The sequence below is a fragment of the Haliotis rubra genome, unplaced genomic scaffold (genome assembly GCF_003918875.1).
Source record: "Haliotis rubra isolate DU_JTF1 unplaced genomic scaffold, ASM391887v1 Scf364, whole genome shotgun sequence".
Taxonomy (NCBI): Eukaryota; Metazoa; Mollusca; class Gastropoda; order Lepetellida; family Haliotidae; genus Haliotis; species Haliotis rubra.
The window spans coordinates 94,278-109,823 of record NW_025767040.1 but is presented as its reverse complement, the minus strand read 5'-3'; the positions used below and the strand labels follow the sequence as shown (position 1 = coordinate 109,823).

The 15,546-nt window shown below is 38.6% G+C and overlaps 1 protein-coding gene across 1 annotated transcript; it reads right to left on the bottom strand.

Moving 5' to 3' along the window:
• Positions 1–390: 390 nt before the first annotated feature.
• On the bottom strand, positions 391–13,630 carry LOC124285621 (deleted in malignant brain tumors 1 protein-like). Its single transcript, XM_046721883.1, has 15 exons — positions 13,159–13,630; positions 11,518–11,658; positions 10,852–10,936; positions 10,032–10,153; positions 9,532–9,684; positions 8,886–8,985; positions 7,699–7,826; positions 7,234–7,383; positions 6,294–6,396; positions 5,268–5,392; positions 4,900–5,049; positions 3,898–3,988; positions 2,742–2,869; positions 2,168–2,341; positions 391–497 (listed from the first exon to the last, which is right to left on the bottom strand). Exons 2-15 carry the CDS (start codon positions 11,618–11,620, stop codon positions 391–393), a joined length of 1,719 nt encoding a protein of 572 aa, XP_046577839.1. The 5' UTR covers positions 11,621–11,658; positions 13,159–13,630.
• Positions 13,631–15,546: the final 1,916 nt, after the last annotated feature.

Here is a 15,546-nt window from a genome sequence, read left to right as displayed (position 1 = left end):
GGTTTTGTTTTTATGTTTCCTTATTGTAAACTCCCCAATATGAATGTTAGAATGAAAAGAAGTATTAAATTATACGACTTTGTTCACATGACAACAATGCGTAATATTAATTTTCAAACAGTCAACATACATGTCCAACATATAAAGCTATACTGCACTTTCAAACGACACTCACTGACATTGCAACAAGACACTACTTCCACACACAAGGATTGTTTCTTAAAAGTATACTTTTATTGTGAACTGTAATGACAGATTTCCAGGTAAGAATACATCTGACATGTGTAACAAATACGCTTCATTATTTACTTTACGTTAAAACCCAAAGATACAACGTCACTTGTAACTAAATGTAACGAATTGATAATGTATGTATTTCACATTCAATTGTTAGACAAGCAGTGCTATAACTACAATCAATAGTCCATTCACCAGCTGACTTGTAGCTCCATCAGTAGGAGGTCCTGAAACTGTAACCTCAGAAGGAGGTCCTGAAACTGTAACAGATTAAGTCTTAATATGACATGCACCATCAGTCTCATCTGTATGTACATATGGATGTAAAAAGGCATTTGCATGAAATATATGTTCACACACACACACACACACACATAATACACACGTTACAAGTATACTAGTATACTGATGACACTTTTAAATTTGTATATATATATACATATACACACACACATACACCATATATATATCAGTACTTTAATATGATCTATGATCTATATTTGCATCCATATGGTCCACTTGTCCACATGTATATAAAATAGACATAGATGTGACTTATATACTGACGTTCATAAGAAAGTACACACATGGCGTTATGGGACTATATCCATTAAAACCATAAATATTTCGCTAGCTATGTTGTAATTGGGTACAATATCTGTTGTTTTGGAAACACTTGCACAATGTTTGTGACAAGGCAGAATCAAAACACTTTTTAAAATATTAATGTTGTTTTAAAGAAAACATTTTACCAAAGAATCAGGTGACTGTGTACTTTCTTCTGAACGTCAGTTTATGTAAGTGAAATCGACATGGTTTACATGACATATATTATATTGTTGATTAGCCCAGCACTCAGCAATATGACAGTCTGAACCAGACAACCCAGTGATCATCACCATGGGCATCGATCTACGCAGTTGGGGTGCTTGGGCATGTGTCAACCAAGTCAGCGAGCCTGACTACCAAATGCTATTAGTCGCCTCTTACTACAAGCGTGGGAAGGTGGCGTAGACCAATTCTAACCTTAATCTTCACGGGTGACATCGACAATGTCATACGACAATGGCATGATTTATATGTACATGAAGATGTGAAAAGACATTGATATGAATGCATATACCCATTGTGAAAAATGAAGTTGTTAGTTTTAAAGAGTTTCATGTCTTCATATTCACAGCTCCATCGGTAGAAGGTGCTGAAACTGTCAATATGGACTAAGATCGATATTTACATGCATTAGCGAAACAGCATCAAAAGGATCTTCAAGTACATATATATGAAAAAGACATCGATATCACGTGCATGTATGTGAAAAAGACATTGATGTAACACCCATGTAATATGACATCGATTATTAACAGACCGCCGCCATATAGCTGGAATATTGCTGAGTGCGGCGTATAACTAAACTCACTCACTCATTATACGGAGTACAACATTCAAGGGAACTTAACTTCATATAGTAACTGAGGCGGACGTAAATGTTCTTGCAAGACCATCATTCTTCTCTCACTAATGCTACAGGATGCTTCATAAACATGTTGGAATTCAAACTTAATTCCCTTTAAAATACTTTTGATATTTTGAAAAAAATGTATTTCTGAAAAAAAGCAACAAAATAATATACAAAACAAAACACCAATAACAAGAGAAGACACTTTTGAAGACGAACGTTTTCATACACAAACGAGTAATTGTCGAGGCGGTGGGGTAGCCTAGTGGTTAAAGCGTTGGCTCGTCACGCCGAAGACCCGGGTTCGATTCCCCACATGGGCAGAATGTGTGAAGCCCATTTCTGGTGTCCCTCGCCGTGATATTGCTGGAATATTGCTAAAAGCGGCGTAAAACTAAACTCAGTCAGTCAGTCAGTAATTGTCAATGTTGAAAAGACAAATTTGAAGACACATATATATGTTTTCGTACTTACCCGTAGTTGTCGCAGCAGTTGTGCGTTGATCTCCTACAGTGTACATGATTTTAAAGCCACGCCCTCTTGCGTTACCATCACTGTGGATAGCAATCTCGACCTCCAACCCAGCACTGACGTAGGTGTTCTTGTCCGTGCCACAGAAGCGCCCGAGTTCTTTAGAACCGTCTGAAACTGTGAACAATTGGAGATACAGAGTTCGTTAGGTTTTACACTGCTTTTAGCGATATTGAACGCCAGCAACATCAGAAACATATCTGGGTAACTCAATATCCACAAGGCTACCCCACAACGTAAAAGTATATAAAAATCTTAAAAGGTCAAATACCTACGTAGGAAGATATGACAGGAGTCACCCCTGTGGGAAGAGAATGATACCATATTTGGTTAATTACAAGTTTCCCTCGCGGAAGGAAATACAGTTATGGTATTTTTTAATCAGCGACGACAGATTTACGCGGCCTTGTAGTCTGGATTAATATCCATCCTTTCTCTTCATTCAAGCAAAATATGCCAGGCTTTAAGTGTCACATGGACCATCAGCTGGTGTTGGTTACCAAGTCTCTAAATTTACCACGTACCATCAATGACCTGTACGAAGTCGTTTTGCAGCCTGGTGAACTCTCAATGTCTGCATCCACCACTTTTACTGTTATTCGTGTCCCATACACACCTCGTATTGTCCACGCACAGTCTATATTGCTGCCAATGAAAAGAGTCACAGACCTTAAATATTTGGTGGTGTTTAACTATTTGACTATGTAGCGTTCTCAGTCAGTGGTGTTTTGCTCGTGAACTTTTTGATTGTGTTTCCCAAACGAATACTTATGGCATACTTGGGATTATACAATGGACTCGGTGTTTGTGGAGATTTCTTATGATTATGCTTGGGATTATATAATTAACCCTGTGTTAGTGGAGATTATTTATGATTATGGTGGGGAATTTGTATAATTAATGGACCATAATTTCATAAAAAAAGAGTTACACAATAACTGAAAATGTTTTTATTAATAATATGTATTTCTTCGCGATCTTGCTTGGGGATGGACATGAGAAACTCTCAAAATACGGATGGCCCTATATATAAACTGACACTGATTGAATTGAACTTGAATGCTTCTGTCATGTAACTCGAGAGGTATAGCACACTCAGATTCAGAATGTGAAACATTCAGTAGAACAGCGTGGAGTGTACAGGATATATGTGTAGAGTAGTTGAACACCAACGGTGCCTATTCTGCCTGGACTATCTATTTTACCGATCCATGCTCTGTTTGTTTGTTTTTGTTTCACTCTTTCAAAGCAATATTCCAGCTATATGACGTCAGTCTGTAAATATTCTAGTCTGGACCAGACAATTTAGAGATAGACATCATGAGCTTCAATATAGGCAGTGTGACATGGAGTCTGAACAATAGTCGGAACAACATTCACGTGTTGTTGTGGATATACAATAAATGCATACGTTTAATAACTGATTGTAGTAATACTTACGACGCTATGCCGCGCTCGAATCATGGATCCTTCCTAATCATGTTTCTGTATGTCAGTCTTGCTTGTGGGTTTTTCAACAAATTGGCAAATCTTAGCTCGGCATCACCCAAGTTACGCCCTCCTAATTGATGTAACTGTCGTTCATTACTAAAGCCTTTTCTCCAAGAGTGAGCTGACATGCCTTAATGTAAGACAAATACTGCCGAAATCAGCTTTAAACCAGTCTGACTTACTTGGAGTAGACTCCCGGGTATCCTGGTGTTGTCAGGTACTTCTCACGGCTGGAGGCGGTCACAGTTCCGTTGCAAGCGTTGGGTTCAAGTTCTGCAAAGGATATTGATGTATATTATGTCTCTTCTGTCAGTGAGTCAGGAGTTGGATATGGTTGACTTGGTTTGAACTATTTTAGTCCTTCAGTCCGAGCCATGTTTGCATATTGATCAAGCAAGTGCTCATATAATAGACTATGTATTGAGCGGTAAGACTAAGAATATCTGTTCCAAAAACGAAATATGAAGAATAAAAATACGAAGTAGAAATGTGCAGGTGACCTTGGCATTATTGATGATGAAACGTCAAATTGACGTGAGTGAGTGGGTGAGTGAGTTTAGTTTTACGCCGCACACAGCAATATCCCAGCTATGTGAAGGCAGTCTGTAAATAATCGAATCTGGTCCAGACAACCCTGTGATCAACAGCATGAGCATCGATCTATTCAGCATCGCACTAGCACTTTGTCACAAAACACGCACACACACGCATGCACACATGTACCAACGCATGAACACACATTTCTGGATAACAGGTACTAGAATGGTACATTTAATTACATTTAGACATATTTATGAGGGTCTATGATGGATATGTTTGCCTACGAACAAACAGAAACAAAACAAACATAATCCCAGAGTTAGTTGTGAAGAATATTCACTAAAAAGTTTGACTATGAATTGTCTCCCTTTGTGAAATGTACACGACACCCTTATTCACGATGTATAGCGTCAAATTAAAATAATTAGTGCGGGGCGGTTGAGTAGCCTAGTGGTTAAAGCATCCGCTCGTTACGCCGAAGACCCGGGTTCGAATCCCCACATGGGTACAATGTGTGAAGCCCATTTCTGGTGTCCCCCGCCGTGATGTTGCTGGAATATTGCTAAAAGCGGCGTAAAACCAAACTCAGTCAGTCAGTCAGTCATAATTAGTACACACGAATATATATTGCAGCCATTGTTTACCTGTGAATGAGTTGTACTCCAACTGGAATCCTTTGTTGAAACCTCTGCTGTCAGTGGAGAACTTGAGCGTAATGGAAGGACCAGTACTGTCAATCGGAACGCTTGTCCGGGAACATATAGTCTTCAGTAAAGGGTCATTCACAGTGCTACCTGTTTTAATGGATGATATTGTCATTAATTGCCATGTTTAAATTGTTTACAGGAATTGTTCTCAGCAAAGAAAACCTGATATCTAGATCATATTGTATGTTAAATGATAAATTGATAAAATGTCACAGCACGTTTGAGGGATCTATTTCAGACTTTCCAGTTTAGCACAATGTTTATTGAGAATTCTGTAAACCAGTTTCGTGTCGTTTTGAACATACCGTCATAGAAGGAGAGAGAGTCCTTCGTGCAACCGTTGCTGTACTGTAGTTGTAACTGCACGGTTCCAACTCGGACTAACTGAGTATTGTTGGCTGCCGTGATGGTCCATATGTATACTTCATCACTTGAATTAAAACGATACTTGAAAAATGAATGTATGTGTCGCTACAGACAATATGTACAATTTTTTGTAATCTTTGACAATAACAAATGACCGAATTTATCCATGCTTATCAGGAAGGTTTTAGTGTCGTTTATAACGCTGATATATTGTATTATTTCCGTATCGTCTATTAGGAGAAAAAAGGGAATGTAACGGACCATCGTTTACAAAACATACACACGAGGGTAACTCTTTTTAATCATATATTGTAAGAATAATAAGTTTCGAAGATGAAAATAACATGTATATCACTATGAAACTTTAGACTTGCACGAGAATAGCATGCGAGTAAATACACCATATTATTATACTGATATTTTATATTATTAAAATATACGAATGTGCAAATAGGGTTCGGGTGATCCTAGACAAGTCTGCCTGGTTATGCTCATCATCAGCCCAGGGCTCTTGCTGTTTTTACACATAGTCCAGACATTTAATGGGAATTCTCTACATTGGGTTGTATCATGAATGGACCTCCGAGTGAAGGCCACAGGCATGACAAAGGCTGTTATGGAAACAACGTGCCACTGTGTCGTTCAAGACATGTTGTCTTGTGGATAGTGCATTTACCAGGAGAACGGATAATCGGTTGTTCGATCCCAGGTTACACGTTAAGATGACTGTTCAGTTTGAAGCAGGACACTGGGTCTGAACGGTGTGCAGCGACATGGTAAGCTTTATAAACACGTACATGCAAATCTCCTGATATTCACGATCACGCATGACCTCATGAAAGTGCAATGACCATGAAGGCAGCTGAAAATTCCATTGCACTCTCACTTCTCCTAATCCATAAATATATCACTCAATGTGATGTTGGTATCGAGATTGTCGGATGTTAAAGTCAGTGTTGTCGTACTTAGCATATGCGACTGGGAATCCAGGTGACGTTAAGTTCTTGCGGTTGCTGTCGGCTGTGAGTGTTGTCATTGTAGGTGAGGGCGTTGTTATGACAGCGGTTCCTGAAACGATCAAGAAACTTGCGTAATACACAACCTATGCAAGTAGCAGGAAGCACTGCAATAATGTACACTGATAGTGACTGAGTGAGTTTTACTCCGCTTTTAGCAGTATTCCAGCTATATCACGGCGGGTGACACCAGAAATGGCTTCACACTTTGTACCCATGTTGGAATCGAACCTGGGTCCTCAGCGTAACGAGCGAACGCTTTAAACACTAAGTACCCCACCGTCTCAGGACACTGATAAACAGAGAATATGAAAATTTCGCATTTGTCTAAGGAAGATACGGTGCCAATAACACGGAGAACAACATAATTAGATCCAGCTATATGACGTATTTACCACGTTCATACAAGATATACAGCTGTACGTGCAACTGAGCAGTTTATAAATACCAAAAGCTATAATGCTATTCTCTGTTTCGTTTTTTTTTTAAAAACCCAACAGTTTCATAAAACTTTAACATTAAAAAAAGTAAATTTATTTTCTGACACTTGGTACGACTACATACTACGGAAAACTTAATTTAAGGAACTGGAGTCCGTCAGATTGTCAGAGATGACCGGTGCAACTGAGCATTTCATAACCACCATCCACAGAAACATATAGTGCCGTTCACACTTTCGTTTTGTTTTTGTTTCTTTTAAATCAGAAACATTTTTAAAGTATTATCTGACACTTGGTAGAAAAATTATTTACGGAGATGACCCGGCACCAGCTATAAGACGTATTTACCACGTTCATACAAGATATCCCGCTACAGGTACAAATGGAGCATTGTACAAATATTCATGGAAAACTATAGTACCATTCCCACTTCCGTTTCTACTTATTACCTGGCACTTCGTAGTACTCCATTAGGAAACCTTTATTAACATAACTTGAGTCCGTCTGAAAGGTGACCGTCAGAGATGACCCGGTACTCTGGAGTGTTGGCGTCATCTGGTCGCAGATGTACATCAGCAATAGACTGGAAGGTGTTGGCCCTGTTGATGAAGTCACCATGGATGTATACAGTGTTCGTGTTGGCAACAGAAGGTTCAGGTGGATCACAATAACAACAATAATAACCTTCATCGGTTATTATGACCTTTTGTGTTCGTGCCATCATGACAGTTCAATATGTAAAAAGGTCATTTTAAACGTGGAACAGAATATGAGCTGTAGGAGCATTTCTCTTCATAGAGATAACAACATCTACAAACTAAACACACGAATAATTAGAAATCGTGAAGCATCTGTGAAGATTTGTAATGAAATCCATCAAAATAAATGATTTGAGAATCAACGGTTGTTCTTACCATCAAATACGCCGATAAAATCTTGACTACAAGTTTCATCATATAGTATCATATGGGAGGACACGACCTTAATACGGACACGGTATGCAGCTGATGCAGCAGTAATGGTCCATATATAATATTTGTTACTGAAACAAACGAAAAAACAATAAATATAGAAATGTTTCGTTTTAAAACTTTGAATAAACAGACACAATATAAAGCAGCTCCCACACTTACAAAAAAGCACCCAGTGCAATATGAAGCAAGAATGGGCAGCTACTTGTTTATATGTAATGAAAATAAAATGATTTGAACAAAAATGATCTGGTCATTTTGAAAAACATGCCAAACTTCAGCTTCTCGGTCTAGCAATCTCAGAAAGCCTAACACGCATTTAACAAAAATTAAGACCATGAATTTATAAATTTGATTTGGAATTGCTCAGCAATTGTCGTGAATAGTACTTTTTGAAAATCTGACGAGATTCTGACAGGGGAAATTTCTCCAGCAGTTTCTGAAAAGATGATTTTAACAGAAAAAAGAAACGCATTTAGAGAGAATGAAGAGCATGGGCCAAGCGCATATACAAAATTTCATTTTTATTTGCAATATCACGAAAACGAAACTTGTTTCGATGCCAGCGACACACCACACTTCATTACTGACCAAAGTTGTCCGAGTAACATCACTTAACAGATTTGTCAGTACCTGTGCTGATTCGAATTTGTGAAATTTCAGCACCATCGGTCCATTAGTTTGAACGGAAAATATGTTTACTTAACTTACAGTCGGATTAGCCAAAATGCTATTATTTAGGCGAATTATACATGGTAACTATATTTTTCGTGATTTTCGGATGAAATGACCTGATTTCGGACAAGGGATGCTGCTGATTCAGCAGAAATGGTCCATATATAATATTTGTTACTGGAACCAAAAATAATAAAGAAAAAATAACAGATGCTTGTTTTAAGTTTTTCACTGAACTGACTCATTATAAAAAGAGCTTCCGTACGAAGACTAACATTGATACGTAGTCGTCAGTTTAAATATAAATGAAAGTAAACCCAAAAGTTCCAGAATATTTCTAAATCTGTATGTACACACCTGCATTTATCACAACTATAAAAATAAGGCGAATTCTACATGACCACCGTATTTTACATGACTTGAAGTTACCATAATTGATAAGGAATTAACATTACTTGTAGTACTGGCCAGGGTAGCCGGGAGACGTAAGGTTCTGTGGAGTAGATGATGCTGTAAGTGCCATTGCTGTTGGAGCCTGCGTGGTGAAGTAGGAATCTGTAAAAAAACAGTAACACATTGTAAAATAACATTACATGGTTTTTTTCAAGTTTCGCGCGAGCAGAACTAGTGCGCAATGGAATATTTTGTATTTTTGATCTGTCATGTCTTACTTTTGTTGATGGTAATGTTTTACAAGAAGGAAAAGACAACATTAGCAGACCAACCCTAAAACAATGCTTTCTGGTAATATTATCTAATGAGTCACCACAAACATGTTTTAATAGCGGGATCTCGGAAAAATACAATTTTAAATAAAAAATGTTAAAAAAAAGAATGAACAAGAAGCGCCATACGTTTTGTACACATCCCAAGTCATCGTAAAGATTCATCAGACAATATACATATTTTAAAATCATTGAGTAAATATCTTTCACAAGTTCGCCGTAGAAGGAATGAATAACTGTAAAACAAATCAATACTAAACTTTACTTAGCTTTACTCAGTATGTATTCACTTTTGCCAAATGTATGTATTATGGGCCTTGGGCCTCAATTACCGAATAAACCTGTCTGTCTCTAAATATTTTATCATGTTACCTACCGTCATGGTCTACCCTCCTGTACTTCAGTCGAAACCCAGACCCGGAGCCAACGCCATTGGTTTTGAACACAACTCTCATAATGGGTCCCCGCGTGATTAACGTGCCATTGTGGACTCCACACAGTGGTCCTAACGGTTCATTGGCATTATTCGCTGCAGTCAGGAATAAATATATCAGGTTTATCACTTCTTGTAAAACTTGGTTTAAGTAAGGTATGTTCTGATTAACGTACAAGTAAAGGCCAAAGTAATGCAGATATTAGATATATTAAATACCACTTTGATGATTGTGACATCGCGAGAACGACGATGGTGTTGAAAAAGAGTCATGGTCGGGGATTCGAACTCACGATCACCCGACCCTAGAACTTTATTTCTGAGCCCTTTGACCATTGTACTAGCCCTGTCATACCCCATTTATCCCCCAAATTGTAAACGAATTCAGGATTTAAGAACCTGCAAATAGAACTTAAATATAATTTGATAAAATATGTACTTACTGTCATACACTTGGACAAAATCGTTCGCACAGTCAGTGCTTTCATCAAAGTTGTTATAGATGATGTCGAGGGCAATATGACGAGGGTTAGATGTTGATAAGGTCCACACACAATTCAAGTTACTAGAAAAGAGAGAACAATTTGACGCATATAGGAATTAGACAATAGTTCATAGACTTTATTACACAACTTCCAAAAGAATGTAAAAATTCAAACCGCTTTGCACTCTTTTGAGAAAAGGAGGGGTGCACACTTCATTTTCCCTCTAGTTTCAATGGTCATTTAACAAACTTTCAGCACAAAAAGGGGTGGGGGGTGCGCACCCTGCACGCACACGCACACACACACACACACACACACACACACACACACACACACACACACACACACACACACACACACACACACACACACACTGGATCCGCCTATGTGCTCGGTTGCGTGTAATAGCATTCATATAAAAAAATAATATGTTGGTTGAAGTCATTTGGTCCCTTTTTCATACCCCCTTGATTATTTTACAACACTCAAATTGAACAGACTACAATCATAAATGAAATGTATCCATACGCGTGACGTAATGTACTCGTTCTGTAATTTGAATTGTGAGGTATTATTTTACTAATGAGGAATAAATAAAATACTAAACGATGTCCCCTATAATATTTCGCTCGTTAGATACCAATACCAGTCATGCGTTTCATAAATATGGTATTACACGGGACATAGTTCAGTATACTCTATATGTCCGATGACGTTAAACATATTTCAGAATCTAGAATAATCACATTCAAAATACTATATTTGTCAACTGGCTTACCTGTAGTAGTTATTTGGGTAGCCAGGGGACAGGATGTAACATGGATAGTCATCTCCTGGCCTCACATTCAACTCGCACGTCGTCTCTGGGGAGTAGAAACAGGTTATAGGAAGAGTAAGTGAGCGAGTATGGTTTTATGCCGCTTTTAACAAATTGAATATTCCAGCAATATCATGGCGCGGGACACCAGAAATGGGCTTCACACATTGCACCGGACATGTCATCTTATTCAGACCGTTAACCACTTGATTGTCCGACCCAGACTGGATTATTTAAAGACAGCCGTTATTTCATTTGAATATTGATGAGTGCAGTGTTAAACCACCAACACACAAACAGTTGTGAGCCTTTGGATTTAAGCGACAATACAACATCCTAATGGTTCAAATAATTTTCTTTCCCTTTTTGGCACAGGGCGGTTGAGTAGCCTAGTGGATAAAGCATCCGCTCGTTACGCTGAAGACCCGGGTTCGATTTCCCACATGGATGCAATGTGTGAAGCCCATTTCTGGTGTCCCCCTCCGTGATATTTGCAGGAAGATTGCTAAAAGCGGAATAAAACCATACTCACTCGCTCCGAGGCACACATTATGAAAAGTACATGACTTCGATTATATTTTAAAAAAGGGGAAATATTTTAATACCCCTACACATAAATCTACTTACTGTAAACTACCTTGTAACGTATACGAAAGATGTCAGCTGTGAAAGTCCTCAGGTGTGTTCGTGCACGCACAAGGGCTTTGTTACCTGAACTCTGAAAAAACATGGAGTCGGAGCCGCAGGCATGAGCTAATAGCTCCGATTCTGAAACATTAAAAAACCAAAATTACAATTACATGTCATTATTAGAGTTCTTATACCGCTTTCATGGTAATCACGTTCGCAGAAAACAACGAAGAACGCCAATTTGTCGTCAGAACGTTGATCTGGTTGGTTGGTTGGTTGTTGTTTAACGCCGCACTCTGTATCTAGGTCTATATTTTTCATCCACCTGTATCATATCACAATCAGCCACGGATGCGAACAATGGCATATAAGCTGGGCAACTATTCCCCTTCATATTAAGCTTTAACTCATAAACACTGTTATCGTCAATGCTTCTGACAAACTAGATCATGCAATTTTCTCGAAATGGTCTCGCCAACCTTCGCAATGACATCTTAATCGCCGTGTTAATATAAAAAGATACAATTATCTGTAGTCGTTGCAATAGGTTATAGACAGTCATATATCACTGTATATTCACTAAGTTTATTTGTTTGTTTGTCTTTAAACGCAACACTCAGCAATATTCCAGCTATATGGCGGCGGTCTGTAAATAATCGAGCCTGGACCAGACAATCCAGTGATCAGCAGCATTTCAGCAACAGCATCTATCAACGTAACTGGCATACGATGACATATGTCAACCAAGTCAGCGAGCCTGACCACCCGATCCCGTTAGTCGCCTCTTACGACAAGCATGTGTTACTGAAGATCAATTCTAACCCGGATCTTCACGGGCCCGAACGCTGAGGTTTTCGGGCCAAGGAAAACACGCTTCAGTTTTATATACTGCAGATACGACTTACTTACTTACTAACATGCTAAGTTATCGGAATATATATTACAATGTCATATTGTTTAGATCGATGCTCATGATGTCAGTCATGCATTCTCAGATCCGAAAATATACACAGGCCACATTCATACAGCTGGAATATTGCTAGGTATGGCGTTAAACACAAAGAAACAAACCAACAAACAACACAAAACATTAAATGAAAGAGCAGTCACGAAATATGTCATTTGTTCAGTGTCCGTATTTAGAAATGAAATGCAATTATTAAACATTGCGAATTATTACTGTATTTTGTATTGGCACATCTCATATACACATCTCATTAACGTTGCTTAATAACTTTGAAGTTTCATACACGGACTAACCCTTAACCGCCAACCCGTATAACGCCAACCTGTATAACGCCAACCTGTATAACGCCAACCCGTATAACGCCAACCTGTATAACGCCAACCCGTATAACGCCAACCTGTATAACGCCAACCTGTATAACGCCAACCCGTATAACGCCAACCCGTATAACGCCAACCTGTATAACGCCAACCTGTATAACGCCAACCCGTATAACGCCAACCTGTATAACTATAACGCCAACCCGTATAACGCCAACCCGTATAACGCCAACCTGTAACAGCCAACCAGTATAACGCCAACCCGTATAACGCCAACCCGTATAACGCCAACCTGTATCATATTTATTACTATCACTGAGGTGGTAATAGTTTTATTTATGGGGAACTTACCGGTGGCAACCTGTCCGTTATAGAAGGACAGTCTGTCAGCCCAGCAATCTGGGCTTTCAAGAAGAGAAAAATTCCAACTCGAGGACGATTGTTTGATCACTGTTTTGTGCAGAGATTATCCAGTCGCACATGAGAAAGCTGCAAATACATTATTGTACATATTAAATCAGATACGGACATACATTGATATCCAATATTGTAATTAATTAGCATTACACATACTATCTGGATCATGGTCATGAGACTAATAAAATAGATAGCTGTTTTCTTCACATCTGAATTGTGTTCAAGAACTGCCTTCAGACAGGCGTGAGTGAGTGAGTGAGGTTTCAAGTCGCCTTCCAATTGTTTATCATGACGTGTCAGCTTGAGGTAGATATACTCCCAAAAGCGATGTAAATCTATTATTTGGTGAGAGGGCGGTGGGGTAGCCCAGTGGTTAAAGCATCCGCTCGTCAAGTAGAAGACCCGGGTTCCATTCCCCACATGGGTACAATGTGTGAAGCCGATTTTCTGGTGTCCCCGCCGAGAAATTGCTGGAATATTGCTAAAAGCGGGGTAAATCCATACTCACTCACTCACTTAATTTGGTGATACCAGTAAGCAGGCATGTGTCTAGAAACAGAATAATGGTAAATTGGGATTGGCATTGATGATCACAGTTTGACTTGCCCTCATTTCGCCTACACCTGGCTCGCACAAGGGACGAAATTCTGCACAGCGAGTTGCAGGGTTTCAGACATTCTGTCACATTCAGGTTATCTCGGCATACTTCGTTACCTATGTAATATCTAGCACCTCGGCAATAGACTGAGTTGTTACACCACCTGATTTTCCTGTAAGCTGCACGCCAATGCACCCTCCACCCCAGTTCTAACAGCATGACGGCTGATTGTCAGACTACGAAATTACATTTGATTACAGCCTTTTTATAAGGACCAAGACTTGAGGACCCGGGTTATAATTGGCCTTCAGCAACACATCGATGCTCATGCTGTTGATCACTGGATTGTCTGGACCAGCCTCGATTATTTACAGATCTCAGCTATGTAGCTGGAATATTGCTGAGTGCGACATTAAACAACAAACCAACGAAACAAGACTTAAAACAAGTCGTGTTGTGTAAATCGATATGTCAAAATAGATTTAATCAATGTCAGATGTAGTCTATGGGATGGAGGCTATTGAATAGTGTAAAGCTGTGGGTTGACTGAAGATTCGCATGTTAACATAAGGTCACAGGCCCTGCATGGGTAGGTAACTATGGAAAGAAGCGCTTTGAGCATGCATGAGGGATGGACTATAGCACTATATAAATACCCATATAATAAAAATAAATAAATAATAATAATAACCTACTTGATTTGGCTCGCCGACGGGGATTGGATGTTTTGTGTTGACGATGTGGCTGTGAAGGAGCCTCCACAATCAGTCACAACTGAAACAAAACATCAACTTTGGTCGGTAATAAGCCTCAATATATACTACACATCAAAAGGTTAGACTAAACTGGATGACTGAACTAAAATAAATAGTGTAAATGTAGCCACTTACTTCAATCAACTGTTCTAAACTAGATTTTGCTAAATATTCCATACCGTTTCAAGGTACTGTTTACACATGAACTGATGTATTGTAAAACAAATTCGTAACGTTGAAAAGATTATTGTCATGAGTTCAATAAAAGATGAAACTCAGTGAAAATTCTTAACAAAACTTAACACCAAAACGCAGCTGTTCACATGCATGATATTTGCACATACTTTTCAGCAGTTTGATGCATGATCCTCATGCAATTCATCTGCATAAGGTTTGCAGTTGGTTCCTCCAAGTTTGGGGAGAAATTCATCTTCGATGTAACCATATATATATATATATAACATATAGTGAATGCTTTAAGTGAGTCTAAACTTTTGATGGGTAGTATAATATTGCCCGAAATACAGCAGCAGAAGTAACGTGAACAGAAAGTAATGGCAACAAAAGTAAAATAATGCCATCAAGATAGTATACTTGTTTAACTCTTAATGGTTAAAAGGTTGTTGAAATGTAAATGATGAACAAAACGAGTTGTGTATCTTACTTTTTGCACTGTAATATCTGATTTTAAATCCCTTCCTGTTGATGAGGTTATTTGTCTTGAATTCTATATACAGAGATGTTCCATTGCTGATAAACTGTTCATTTCCGGTTCCGCAGAATGTTGTGAGCACGTCACTGGACTGACTGTTTCCTAAAATGTAACGAAACAATTACAATGTTTTCCCACAATAAATATAATCATATAGTTTGTACTTTAGACCAAAGGATACCATGAGGACATGGAACCTTGTAAGTGCACATTTTAATCAACAAAATTGGTTGGCAAATAATCTCTTATGGGGAAGA